General features: G+C 48.3%; 7 protein-coding genes across 7 annotated transcripts; 5 read left to right on the top strand and 2 right to left on the bottom strand.

Moving 5' to 3' along the window:
- Positions 1 to 204: 204 nt before the first annotated feature.
- Positions 205 to 1026, bottom strand: N7525_006956 (uncharacterized protein; the record flags this gene model as incomplete). The annotated part of the gene is made up of 2 exons (XM_002567470.1): positions 205 to 918; positions 976 to 1026. 2 exons carry the CDS (start codon positions 1024 to 1026, stop codon positions 205 to 207), a joined length of 765 nt encoding a protein of 254 aa, XP_002567516.1.
- An 846-nt stretch (positions 1027 to 1872) lies between these two features.
- On the top strand, positions 1873 to 3183 carry N7525_006957 (3-deoxy-7-phosphoheptulonate synthase; the record flags this gene model as incomplete). Its single annotated transcript, XM_002567471.2, has 3 exons — positions 1873 to 1978; positions 2037 to 2092; positions 2188 to 3183. Coding segments are annotated over 3 exons (1158 nt in total), but the record flags the coding sequence as incomplete, so codon positions are not given.
- Positions 3184 to 4192: 1009 nt separating this feature from the next.
- On the bottom strand, positions 4193 to 5143 carry N7525_006958 (cytochrome c oxidase assembly protein COX14; the record flags this gene model as incomplete). Its single annotated transcript, XM_002567472.1, has 2 exons — positions 4193 to 4683; positions 4831 to 5143. The coding sequence occupies 2 exons, from the start codon at positions 5141 to 5143 to the stop codon at positions 4193 to 4195; spliced, it is 804 nt and encodes a 267-aa protein (XP_002567518.1).
- A 524-nt stretch (positions 5144 to 5667) lies between these two features.
- Positions 5668 to 6527, top strand: N7525_006959 (DUF2458 domain-containing protein; the record flags this gene model as incomplete). The annotated part of the gene is made up of 3 exons (XM_002567473.1): positions 5668 to 6083; positions 6155 to 6194; positions 6246 to 6527. 3 exons carry the CDS (start codon positions 5668 to 5670, stop codon positions 6525 to 6527), a joined length of 738 nt encoding a protein of 245 aa, XP_002567519.1.
- Positions 6528 to 8094: 1567 nt separating this feature from the next.
- Positions 8095 to 9872, top strand: N7525_006960 (fungal specific transcription factor domain-containing protein; the record flags this gene model as incomplete). Its single annotated transcript, XM_061213877.1, has 2 exons — positions 8095 to 8103; positions 8262 to 9872. The coding sequence occupies 2 exons, from the start codon at positions 8095 to 8097 to the stop codon at positions 9870 to 9872; spliced, it is 1620 nt and encodes a 539-aa protein (XP_061068308.1).
- Positions 9873 to 11159: 1287 nt separating this feature from the next.
- Positions 11160 to 11938, top strand: N7525_006961 (uncharacterized protein; the record flags this gene model as incomplete). The annotated part of the gene is made up of 3 exons (XM_002567476.2): positions 11160 to 11441; positions 11515 to 11773; positions 11832 to 11938. 3 exons carry the CDS (start codon positions 11160 to 11162, stop codon positions 11936 to 11938), a joined length of 648 nt encoding a protein of 215 aa, XP_002567522.2.
- Positions 11939 to 12565: 627 nt separating this feature from the next.
- N7525_006962 (cytochrome b5 reductase family protein) lies at positions 12566 to 13577 on the top strand (the record flags this gene model as incomplete). Its single annotated transcript, XM_002567477.1, has 3 exons — positions 12566 to 12833; positions 12901 to 12978; positions 13033 to 13577. 3 exons carry the CDS (start codon positions 12566 to 12568, stop codon positions 13575 to 13577), a joined length of 891 nt encoding a protein of 296 aa, XP_002567523.1.
- Between the last annotated feature and the right edge of the window lie 95 nt (positions 13578 to 13672).

Raw genomic sequence — 13672 nt, forward strand, 5'->3', positions numbered from 1 at the left:
ACCGAGGGCGTATAACTTGTCGACAGATAGGACTACAAATGGAGATACCAAGGTGCATGGTGCAATAGAGAATGGATTCAGTGGCTCAAGGAGCTAAATCCTAAAGCAGAGACAATGGAAACTGAACACGAGACCTTGAGCATCATTCATGTCATTCACAGGCATCAAGTCAAAGTCGTTTCGTTCAATTGTGAGTTGGGCCAATCAACTAAAGATAATATGGTTGCGATGACCTGGAACCCTGTTGTGACACTGAGGGCAACCACGGCGAAATCCCATAACAAAGCGCGGCTTCTTGCGAGCTGTTCCATCGGACCGGCCGAAGTACTGGACTCGAGTGCGTGTTCGAGGAGGGGGGAAAGATCGGGGGTCGAAGTGGAACGAAAGAGGAGATCCCGAGGACTGCGAGTCTGAATCGGTCATAGAACTGTAGTCATACCAGGTCTGGGTAACCACAGCGAAGCCATCCTCGTTGACTGGACCGACGGTACGAGTGTATGGCAGTGGCCAGTTCACGTTCACGGTGGTCGATGCCTCATTCTTGGGGGTGGAAAGACGAGGGTTAAACTTGGCAATGGGCTGAGCTTTTTCTTGGGTGCCAGAAAAGAGGAATGGTCCCTGAGTGGAAGTGGCCTCGGATGGTTCATTGATGTTCAGTGACTTGTTGAGCTGGGCGTGGGGGATTGGCGATGGTTGGCCAAGCTCTTGGACCAGGCGAGGAGACAGGTTATCGCCATTGACCAATTCGGTGGATGCGGTCTTGGATGATTCATTGATCTCCAACACGTTGCTAAACATCTTTCCAGGAATTGGAGAGGGCTGGCCAGTCACAAATGGAGACAGGTTATCTCCATTGGCCAGATGAGCCGGCATATCGGAGGAACATTTGAGCTTGAGGGGGGCAGGGCGACAGACCCTCTGTCTTCAATTAGTGACTGGAATGTAGACCTCGGGATGGATGATAGTTCATGTTACCTTTTCCTTTGGGTGCTCCAGGCCCTCAAGGGTTCGCTTGGAAGTAGACATTATTTCCTTGGTAGAGTACCTGGTAGAGTTCCAGGTAGCCATGGAATGCAAGGGAATTGTTTGTGGAAAGAACGTGTCAGAAGAGAAGGAGCGTTGGAGTACACAAGTAGATTATATAGTCCTAGAGAAATACCTCCAGGGCTACATGTATGGGTGCTCTATTCTACCATTATGAGGAGAACAATAAGAATTAGCTTAATTGAATTGTTTCATTCAGAGAATTATCTACAATATAAATGTAAATGAGCTTAAAATTAGTCGTCATTTAGGCGTCATTGAGGTTCTATTGTTCTATTGTTCTGCTTCTATTGATCATTACCCGATTCGATCACCTCTATATGATACATCCATATTGACATGCAACACATCTAACATTTGACTCGTCCAATCACATAAGTACACAAAGAAAAGGGGATTGGCCAGTATGATTTTGGAAGTACATGACATGATATGCAGGTCAGCAGAGAGAGGCTGGTCCTGTCGGTGAAAAAGCAGTGGGACGTGTACTCCGTATAACATTTTGTGTGTGGTCATCCCCGGTCTAGTGATTGGATCTCTCATAATATGCAGAGCCAAGACAACTAGACCTAATTCCTCCGTACGTAAGCACAGCTGAAATATACAGAATGCAGTTTAGTTTAATGTTTAAAATCAATAATAAGCATAATAACTGAAAAAAATGATAAAAAGTCCATAAATAGTACTCAGTATATAAAGCATCCCTTGTCCCGAGAAATCTCTCGGCCCACTTTTGCCTCTTAATTTTTGTCCCTACTTTTCCCCTTGACACCTCCAAGTCTGTGAGTCATTCCTGTCCGATTTAACCTGTGGGATTATGGTCCAGGGGAATCTTCTTCTATAATCTTCTATATAATTCATACTAATCACCACAAGTGTTCCTTGAACATCATGCCTCTCATCAACACTACTGAAGTCAACGAGGACACTCGTGGTATGTGACATTGTGCCCAGAGCCAATTGCGCGTGATACTGACGATCTTTGGTATTAGTCCTTGGATACGACCCATTGCTGTCGCCCAATTTCTTGCAGAATGAGATCCCCGCTGTGAGTCAACATTTTTTCCCCCTTCCTCACCCCGCTCTTTGCGGGGACATGGTAAAACTTCCAAGGGCACTAACTGACAGTAATTCTCTGTATAGCCTGCTCGTGCCATTGAAACAGTCCGCTCCGGCCGGAATCAAGCAGTTGAGATCATCGAGCAGCGCGATGACCGCCTGCTAGTCGTTGTCGGACCATGCTCCATCCACGACCCCGACACCGCACTCGAGTACGCCCGCCGGCTCAAGGAGCTTTCCGTAAAACTGGAGAAGGACATCTGTGTGATCATGCGCGCCTACCTGGAGAAGCCCCGCACAACGGTCGGCTGGAAGGGATTGATCAACGATCCCGATATCGACGAGACCTTCAACATCAACAAGGGTCTGCGCGTGTCCCGTAAGCTGTACACCGACCTGACCAGCACTGGACTGCCCATCGCCTCAGAGATGCTGGACACCATCTCCCCGCAGTACCTGGCCGATCTGATCTCACTAGGCGCGATCGGCGCCCGCACCACCGAGTCTCAGCTGCACCGCGAGCTCGCCTCAGGTCTGTCCTTCCCCATCGGCTACAAGAACGGCACCGACGGCAACCTGACCGTCGCCGTGGACGCTATCGGCGCCGCCTCGCACCCCCATCGTTTCCTCGGTGTCACCAAGCAGGGTCTGGCTGCCATCACCAAGACCTCCGGCAACGAGCACGGCTTCGTCATCCTGCGCGGTGGTAACCGAGGCACCAACTATGACCGCGACAGCATCCGGACTGCCCGCGAGGCTCTCCGCTCCAAGAAGCAGCGTGAGGTCCTCATGGTCGATTGCTCGCACGGTAACTCCAACAAGAACCACCTTAACCAGCCCCTTGTCGCCAAGACGGTCTCTGATCAGCTCCGTGAGGGTGAGACTGGTATCATCGGTGTTATGATCGAGTCCAACATCTACGAGGGTAACCAGAAGGTTCCCCCCGAGGGACCTGAGGCTCTCCTCCGCGGTGTCAGCATCACTGATGCTTGCATCAACTGGGAGATGACGGTCGAGGTGCTCGAGGATCTCGCGGATGGTGTTCGTGCTCGTCGTGCTGCCCGGAAAGCGCAGCAGTAGAGGATTCTTCTTTCTCTAGATCATGCCCTTCTAGTGTCTGATTTTCACAACCTTCTTCTGCGGAGGGGAGAGAGAACGGGTCTGGCATAGATATATCGTTTCGGTGCCTGTTGTTTATTTTTCTCGGGTTTTCAGCGGTTTCCTTTGTAACTTTTTTAACCTGCTTGTTCCTTGGGGAGCACCCTTGGGATTCATGTGTGAATGTGTAGTTGATGTCAAAAAAAAACATTTATGAGGGTTTTGTGTTTCGCTGGGACTGTTGAGGATTTAATTAGTATGAGTGGCCAAAAAGTTTAGGAATATGATTCAAGGATGAATCTGCTTTTTATATTTTTTCAGGGTCTACCCTCTCCTTATAAGAATCCTTTATTATTTTCTGCTCCACTGCATGCATGGGCCGTGTGTGGTTTGAAAGCCGCGGCAAAGCGCTTCTCCGGTGTTGGGGACGGGTCCCTCCCTCTTTGGGGATTAGTGCGCAAACTTAGGTTACAAGAGTCAGTTTCGGTGAAAATCGTTGCTAAGTGATCTACGAGATGGTGAGGTGATATGAAATACCCTACATGTACTCCGTAGTATACATCATAGTAGGTTACATTGGAGATAAGATCCCTAGGTCTGAAGATGGAATAGAAATGAGATAGAAGCAGATCTATGTACTGTACACGATATACATGGAAGCCCACCCCGTCCACTCCCTTCGGAGTGCCAGGGAAGACTATACTGACTAGGAACACATTCCAGAAAGATAGAAGAAGAAAACGCCGTAAACCCCCTGGGAGAATGGAAGCAGGCCACGAGAAAAGATCGCGGCTTGCTATGCAAGAGAAAAAAAAGTATTGCAGATGGCGAGAAGTGATGATCGACGGAGAGATGGGTCCAGGTTATGTCCGCTGGTAGATGATGAAACCAGATCAGCATTGCATCCGACGATAGGTTAGGCATTATTCCAACCCATCTAATCCGTCTTTCTTTCTTTTTGTTTGCTTCGAGGACCCAAAATGACACGCATCTACCGCCCCGTCAACCAGCTAGTCCAGCTCGATGTCTTGGTCTTCGCAGCTTGTTCCACATTCTCAGCCAGCACATCCAACTGACCGGGCAAAGGAGCGCTGGTTTTCGCCGCGGCAGTATCCAAAGCTTGCTTAGCCTGCACCTCTTCCATAACACTGCCTCGGGGCTTGTCGGCATCCTCCACGACTGATGCAGATGCTGGTGCAGTATTGGCACCGGTGTCTTCCATGTTCAGCTTCTCGAAGAGGAATCGCTTTGCCTTAGCCCAGGGCCTCTGTGCCTTTTCCTCCTCACGCTTCTGCTTTATAATGGCACCGATCTTCTCCTTCTTCAGGAGCTCTTCCTGCTCAGTAGTTGCGGTACCGTTGGCGCAGGCGATCTCAGCCTCCTTGAGAGTCGCGAGTTCCTTTTCGACCCAAAGCGTGCGTTGGCGGCGGTTATAGAGCGTAAGCGAGATCATTGAGTAGACTGTAAGAACACCGCAGACACCTAGTATAATCCAGAAGAATTAGTATAAGTCCGGTAGGGGTTAATTTGGGGGGCGGGAGGTCCGTTGGTTGTCATCGCAGACTCGGACTTCGATCGTATGTTGTGTTGCTGGTGTTTTGTCCATATTTCATGAGACAGGAAACATACCGGACGCGGCAATCAATGAATAAACCATTCCCTTGTGCGCTTTATTGGCAAATTTCCGCCCAGTCTCAATCCATCGATCCGCACCGCTTCCAGCTGCCTGTGCCTGCCGAGCAGCCCGTGCCTGTGCTCGCAGTCGTTCCACCTTCTCCTTGGGTGTTTCCGGTTGGCCATTCGGGCCAAGTTGCTGTGGTGATGACTTCGTGCTAGACTTCTTCTTCCCAAAGTCTGGGGCCTGGTACGCGCCTGCGGTCTTTGAGTTGGCGTAGGGCCCGGTGGCCGTGAACCGCGTTGCGTCTGCGGCGGATCGGGACATGGTGGGAGTTCCCGGTTTCGGAGGGAGACCTCAAGATAGGGATTGAGAATCAAACTAATATTACTGGAGATTGGCCGAAGGCAATTGGAGGGCCGTGGTGGGGTGATGGAGCTGGAGGCAGTTGATTAACCGGGGGATTTGCAGGTTGAAGGTAAATTTTCAGCGCGGGAGATGTGCCAAGACATTCAAACAGCTTCAACTGATATCATTTTCATCTTCTTTTAGTCTTTTCTGCCCTCTCATTTCTGAGAGAATTTGTAATTTATATGCGATCAATAAGTTATACCGCTTATTCTTTGCAAGAATTGATTTTCTTGCTAATTACACCCCTTCCCTGTCGTTGCTCTGCATATGTATCCTTCGTCGACCGTCTCTGGAATACTTGACATCTACATCGATCTTCACTTGTCACTCTCAATCTTTATTTATGAATTAAGACTCCGAGGGCCAGCATATTGATTAGCGACTTTTGGAACAATATTCACATCTCCCGAGATTCCATCGGAAGGTACTATAATTTCAATATGGGAGACGGCGCCTACAATCCCTCGGACCTGAACTCAGTCCTCAGCACCTTGTCTAGTCTAGCTTCTCAGGGTCAGGGCAGCTCTAACCAGCATATATCCACGCATAACCGTCCGCCAAGAACCACATCGTCTCAATCAAAGCCCTCGAAGGATCCACGACCGCCGCAGCCAAGGATAACGAGACCATCCACCACTTCTACTTCTACATCTGACTCGTCAACTATCACAACTTGGCCTGCGGCACTAAAACATGTGATGCGCACCGTGGGTCAAAATGAAGAGACTCAAGCGCGCATCCGCGGTGTGATCCGAAGTCAACACCATCATGAACAACAATGGTTCGACGCCCGTGAGGCATTACTGAAGCAGCAGCAGGGCCGGCCTGAGAAACAGAGGGAGCTAGATGCAGTCCTGTGGGTATATCTCTATGCTACTGCTCTGCAGTGCTTTGCTGTTGACTGACACTAACGCTGAATAAAAAAAGGAGGTCGATCGGTGCCCCTGTAAAAGAGGAAGATGGCTCGGTACGTTCCTAATGCCTCTTCTAGTTATTACCTCTGACTGATTGTCGTTAGACAGAAAAAGAGTTTGCCGCAGAGATTGCTGCCTATGATGCAAAGGTTCATAGGGCAGCCGTGCAAATGGCAGATGCTGTCGTTGCCGAGTTGCGCGGTCTGGGTATTCCATTCTTTACTCTTCGGAAGGACTTGGTTCAAGATACCCCATCCAGCACAGAAGGTCCGCAGCCAAGGAGCCAGACCGAATCCACTGGAACCGTCTCATCGCCAATTTCTAAGTCTGAGCTTGTGAAGTTGCAGCAACGCATGTTGGAATTGCTGGAGGATCTGTGTAGGTAGTGAGACACCTAGGTAGTCCTCAGCATCGGCGATATATATTCAATTTCTATCCTCATTGAGAAACAGCGGGTTCGTGAAGATGGCCGAGAATGATTTGATGGCTACGGAATTTCTTTGGGAATATATACTACAAAAGTCCTTCCTTAAGATACTAACCTTGGAAGTCTACATATAACCAGGATCGGAAAGGTTCCAAGGTTCTGGGCTCCTTCCCTTTTAGTCCACGGATCAAAACTCGTCCAGTTCCTTCCTCGCCTTGGGTATAAATACCTGCCCCGCCCACTTTCCTCCTTCTTTTTTTCTTCCCTCTTCAACTCCCCAGGTCCACATTGCACATCGTGGTCCTGGAAGTTCAGTCTCCTGTTGGATCTCTGCTGCGGTCCAGGTCAGTCTGAAACTAGATGGGACTCCGGTCCTGTCTAATGGCACGAAGCATGTCGCAGCCTGGTAGGACCATATTCCACCCTGAGACCTCTGTGGATACAGACCGTACTTTCCTGGGGTCTCCATTGACCTGAGGGAGCTGAACACCGTGCTCTTTGAGCCAATTTTTGGAACTTGTCTTACAGAGATAGCTCTCTGTTGTCCGAAGATTCTTTTTCTGAGGGCACTTTGTTTCGTCAAGGTTCCACTTCCATTCACGTCGTGGGCCGTTGCAAATTATGATGTTGTTGTCGCTTTGTTCTAGTAGCAATGAGGGCACAATAATCTGACGATCTTGATCTTATGAACTGCTGCTGATATTTCTAAGTCAAACCATACGCACAGTTCACCCCCAACGAAGCTAATATCATCGAGTAGAACATGACCATGACCCGTAACTGAAGGATCCTCTGAATCGCAAGCAGCAAAAATATTCAAAGTCTCACTCTCCCTCTTTGGCACATAACTCCCGGCACCTCTATCCATCCTCAAAACCGAACAGCTGCGCCGAGGCGATGTTACCGACTGTCGCATCGCGGCCCATGTACATATATATTGAGAAGTACTCTAAACTGGAAGGTGATGGAACCCGAGCCTAGATATTAATGTGAGACTTAAGGTGCCTTAAAACCCTGGGATATGCTGCTGCCGTTGTTTCCTACTGCTGTGTGTACTGATATTTAGGTGGGCTATACTGGAGGCAAAGCGGGACCCCAGGACTGCCTTACAGCTAATTTCAGGTTAGAAGTTAAGCGAGTATACATTGTACTATTTGTTAGCTTATACATGGAGAAGTGTAGGTTTCTTTAGCGCCGGGCCATATACAACGTTGTAGAGCAAGAGTAATGGGCCTATCTTTCCATGTGTCCTATATTACCTATGCTAGAATAGTCTTAGTACATAAAATAGACACTCCGAATAATTAATAAATTTATATCGATTTTTCTTTGACCTGGAACTCGTCGGAATGCCTCGGCCGACCGCCCGCCAAACGCCGATAGGCCCGGGGATTGAAACGTCAACCCTTCATTCTATCATTTCTTAGCATGACTCCAACAAGGTCAACAAAAACAAGCGGTCTGGCCTCGTTGGCCTGTACCGAGTGCAGAAAGCAGCATCTCAAATGTGACGCTAGTAAACCTTCATGTTCGCGGTGTGTCCAAAATGGATTGCTCTGTCAATATCTACCCTCCCGACGGGGCGGACGCAGGAAATCAAGACTTGAGAGTCCATATCAACGCCACCCGCAAACCCTTGTCACTGTCAGTTCTCCCTATTCATCTTCTTAATTTTTAACTAAATCAATTCTAGACCCGATATCAGTCTGCAGTCCCTGTTTTGCCAATAGCCCCTGTGCAGACCACACCAGAAAATCCCTCGGCGCAGGCAGGCACGCAGACAGGACTCGATATCCCCACTGAGCCAGTCTCATGGCCAGCGTTACTTTCGGGAAATGCTCCTGTTCAGCAAACTGTGGAACCAGCAAGCAAACTTTCGCTTCATGATGAGCGCCTGCCCCGGTTGTACTATGAGAATTTCCATGTCGCCCATCCAATTTTGGTTCCCATCTCATTGTATCCTGATCGCAACTACCCTCACTTTTTACAGCTAGCTGTGCATTTTGTGGGCTCTCATTATATTGCATCTGTTCCAAGCCAGCCATACAAGGAACAAGTTGTTGCTGAGCTGAAGACAAACCCTGATCGCTCGGCTTCCATGGTCCAGGCTTGGCTACTATATTCCCTTGCACTGTACGCCCGCGATGAATGGACAGAGGCACAAGATGCCCTCTCTCATAGCATTGATATTGCTTTGGAAATTGGCATGAACCGTTTGTCATTCGCTTCATCCGCCAACCCCGAAAAATCCCCTGAAGCCGAAAGCTTGCGACGAACATGGTGGGAACTATACGTCACCGATATCTTTATGGCGGTCCCGCTCAAAATCACGACATTTCGATGTAGCGCTGTGGCCCCGGAGGTGGCCTTGCCCTGCGAAGAGTCAGCATATAATTGTGCGGGTGATATCCCAAAACCACGTATGATGATCGAGTTCAAGCGGAGGATACTCGCGGCAGAGGATACTGTCTTTTCATCCTTCAGCTACCGCATCGAGGCCACAACAATATTATGCCGGGTTCTTGTCCTGAACCGACTACGCGACTGTCACCGCGATCATCTCCAAGCGGTTGAAAATGCACTAGTGAGCTGGATCAACCACCTACCGCCCAAAAAGCTCGACATTGTTGATTCATACGGCAACGTTGACGAAATGATGTTTCAAGCGCATTTGACAATATCCTACGCCGCCATGCTCCTACACCTCCCCCGAAGCGACCTTCCATCTGTATTGTCCAGGTCCCAACCAGATGATCGTTTCTGGCCTCGTCTGACAGGCCAGCTCTCACCAACATTCAGCCGTCTAGTCCATAGCATCAAAGCAACAGAGGCCTCCAGGCGGATCTCAGATTCCATATCTGTTTGTCCAAACGTCTCGAAGCACACACCCTTCATCATCCCAGCCTTGACCCTCTGCGGACTCATCCAGCTCGCCACGTCCACCAGCCATTCCGAGGAGTGTTTCGACCACCACTGCAACCGTGTCACACTCATTCTAGGCTGTCTCAAGAGCACCCAGCGGACATGGAAACTGGCCGAGTCCCTATATCATGCTCTTCGATCTTCTGCAGCGGAAGTCTTATCGGATTCCATGGAAAAATGGAATGCAGAACCGCTACATCGCTTGATCCCGGCAGCCACAACGCCTAATGACCAAGAAGGACCCAGCTCCAATACCAATCCCGCCCCAGTTATGCCAGACGGACATGATTTCATGCCGCCGGAGTTCTCCCTGGGATTCATCGATCCGACCTGTTACAATGCTTCGTTTTTCAGCGCTATTCCTGAGTTTGATATTAATTAGATCGGTTATACCCGGGAGGCAGGATATTATGCGAGAAAGGACTATTACGCTTGATGTCATTTTTACCTAACAGTTTCTGGGGTAAATATCAGCTGGACTCGCCTTGCAGAAATATGCGCATTAGGTCTCGGGCTTCGATTAACTAAATGCTAAAGATACGCAATAATGATAGGGGTTCAACCATAGTTTCGAGGACATGTCAAACGCCGATTGACTGCTGGTTGGGTCGCCGACCTATCAATTCGATATTTGATTGGTCCGTTGAACTCCGGTGTTCCATTCGGGAGCCATCAAGACCATGTGCGACAACGGGCATTTCTTGTGTCTAGAATAAATATGTCTGATCATGGATAAAGACTGGCTTCCCGAAGTAACATTGGTGTCGCAAATAGTATCAATCGAACGTAGTACATGTTCTGTCCGGTGTTCTACCCGAAAGAAGTTCGTGTTCTACCGTAAAAGTCCCATAGTATGTATAATCTCATTCGCTTTGCACTCACACAATGATACATCGGGAGATAAGGACAGAATAACTCACCGACTATTCCTTCGTCGGGTCTGCCTTGCTCGAATATCCGGTGATAACCGTGATAACCGTCTATGTGTTCACATTCGCAGTTAATGACATAGGGATTTGCTTCACCCTTAAGTTGTTCGCCGATGAATTGATCTCCAAAGTCACAATAGTATGTACGTCTGCTAGGCTACGGCTCTGACATCATGAATCACGCGAGAGTACCCGGTGGTTGAACTGCAGCTGCATGTCTATTACGTTGGATGTTCTCGTTATGGTGTTATATGTGTTAATTTCAACTCGCGGCGGTCTTTTTGATTGGAATTTCTGGACTTGAGAGATATTAAAGAAATCTACTCAAGGACCAAAAACGAGCCTGGAGATCTCTAGATTGTTCCAATTCAATTCCTGTCGGGGAATACCCAAGGCTGTATAATGTGTAATAGAGCCGGATTTTAAAGAATTTAAAACATCCTAGCATTCTCAACACCTTCTCCCTTTTTGTTCAACATGGATTATTCGTCAAGACGTATATGTTCAGGCCTCTGAGTATTCTCAGACGAGACTCTAATCAGTCTGGGGTGTTGGAATGCAAGGCGATGGATCAATCGGCGATTGAGATCCCCGTTTTTGTGATTGACATCGCATGAGCGAGAATCCAGGGGAAACAAATACGAATTGATTCCGAAGATATAACTCATCCATGGATCTTCTTTCTAACTCCTCATCACCTTCCAAGAATATCTCCTTTCAACATCAAAACCTCTACAACAATGCCCGCTGTCGTTCCCTTACTCCCGCTTGGCACTAGCCTATCACTAGGCAACAAGAACTACAAACCCCAGTACAGCCTAGACGATCTCGTACAAGATATCAAGATCTATCTAGGCGAGAGCGGCGGTATTTCCTCCGCAGATGTGGACAACGAATACCTGATCTCGCTAGCACAGAAGTATATCTCTGATCCGAACGACTGGGCCCGCTTTTTCTATAACGACACCAGCAAGAATTACACCCGTAATGCTATTGAAAACATTAACCAGAAAGCAAATATCGTGAGTCCTATTCCAATACTAGCTAGTTCCTGTCAACATTGGAGCTCAAGAATTAGAAACTAATCCATCCCAGCTCCTCCTCGTATGGAACCCCGGGAAAGGTTCCCCCGTCCACGACCACGCAAATGCACACTGCATTATGAAGATCTTAGCTGGAACGCTACAAGAGACTATCTACAACGTCCCCGATCAAGATTCTGATCTTGCTGGTCCGTTGGAAATTAAGTCTGACACGAGGCATACCATGAACGACGTCGCCTATATCTCGGATGATATAGGGCTACATCGCGTTTATAACCCGAGCAGTGACCAAGTTGCTGTCTCTCTTCACTGTAAGTGCTGATCACAAGATTGGAACTGGATTTGAGTATTAATGTGTTTTATTTCTAGTATATACCCCACCTAATGCTGCCGACTATGGATATAATATTTACAACGAGGTCACGGGCAAGGCGAGCTTTGTACCACAAGCTCAAGCCGTTCCCCAGAAAGAATGAGGATGTCAGAGAGGAAGCAAGCTGATGACCTGGCTTGATTTGCTATCAATTTCCTCCCCCCCTTTTTTTTTTTTTTTTTTTGAATGCGCCGTTAGCCTGTCAGATATCATGGTCATTCCATTTTGCTCGGCGCTGGCGCTGACGTGTTTGTCGATTTACTCGAGATTATGAAGTTACGAAGTCATTTGGCATTTCAAAACAAATTGACCAAAAGCCCAATAGATGGTCAAGTTACTGAATTGATAGTCTTTTCATCATCTGAACTACAGACCTGGGATCATATGATCCACTCTTATAAAAGCTGTTTCCGGATCCCGATAGGAATGGGTGCACCCCGTTGAGACAATTCATATACCCAAGTATCCTTTGTATGGGTAAGTCATACAAAATATATCTTCTTTATCGATCTTAAAAGCTATCTGGTTGGGCGCAACATCTTATGGTGTTGAATCATAGAATGTCTCATGTCGGGGGTCGGGGGCTCATCCTCCGTGATTTCTACGGGTTTTGCGGGCTTTGGACAGGCCCCGGGGTTCGGACTCTGGCGAACAGTGAACGGCGTAACTAAATTGGAGACTATATTAACCTGTAGGAATAATGCAATAATCCAGAGATTTGCTTTTCAACATGTTCGCCATGTCCAGAACTCGTCTCCCCCAGTCCATCACAGGAAGGTCAGCTGCGGCCGTTACTTTACTAGGTGTTGGATCTTATTTTGCCCAATCGCGTCTTATATCAACCGCCAATGCAGAGTCAAATGAGCCTCCCAAGGTCTTCTCAGGATTTGGATTTACCACCTTGCGTCTGCAAAGCACGAAAGATGTAAACAACAACACGAAACGCCTCGTCTTCGAGTTTCCAGACCAGAACGCCACAAGCGGATTGTCATTAACTTGTACGGACCCGAATTACACACCAAGTTGCTAACTTGCTATTAAAGCATATATACTAACATGCTGCAGCGGCGCTCCTCACTATATCCCGTCCAGAAGGGCGCTGGTTCCCCGTACTACGCCCATACACACCCATCAGCGATCTAAGTATGAGCAGTAACCCAAGCCTGGACATAACGATAAACTAACAAAAAACACCAGACCAAGAGGGCCAGATCGAGCTCATGGTCAAGAAATACCCCAATGGCAAAGCGAGCTCCCACATCCACTCCCTCGTCCCAGGAGACACCCTCACATTCGCAGCGGCAATCAAAGGTCACGCCTGGACGCCGAACCAATCCCCGCAGATCTACCTCATAGCAGGCGGTGCCGGTATCACACCAGTCTACCAGTTGGCGCAGGGTATTCTCAATAATCCAGCCGACAAAACTAAAATCAACCTCGTTTTCGGCGTCAATACCGAGCAGGACCTGCTTCTACGAGAAGAGCTGGAGAGCTTTAAGACGCGCTTCCCGGATCGCTTTGACTATGTCTACACAGTTAGTCATCCACAGGGACAGCATGATGGGTTCAAGAAGGGATATGTTACTGAGGAGCTGTTGCGGGGTGTTGTGAGAGCCGATGGCGATGCGAAGGTCTTTGTTTGTGGGCCTCCTGCTATGGAGGATTCGTTGGTTGGATCGAGATCCCAAACGGGTATTTTGGCTCGACTTGGGTTTGCAAAGGATCAGATTTTCAGATTTTAGTTCGTGGGTCTTCGTGTTTATGTATCTCATGTATTATACTCCATATTGGCCTAGGGGTTAATGCTTTGCTCTTGACGGTTAGCATATGATAAGAA

Source organism: Penicillium rubens (assembly GCF_028828025.1).
Source record: "Penicillium rubens strain IBT 27055 chromosome Unknown utg000003l_segment0_segment0, whole genome shotgun sequence".
Classification (NCBI taxonomy): domain Eukaryota; kingdom Fungi; phylum Ascomycota; class Eurotiomycetes; order Eurotiales; family Aspergillaceae; genus Penicillium; species Penicillium rubens.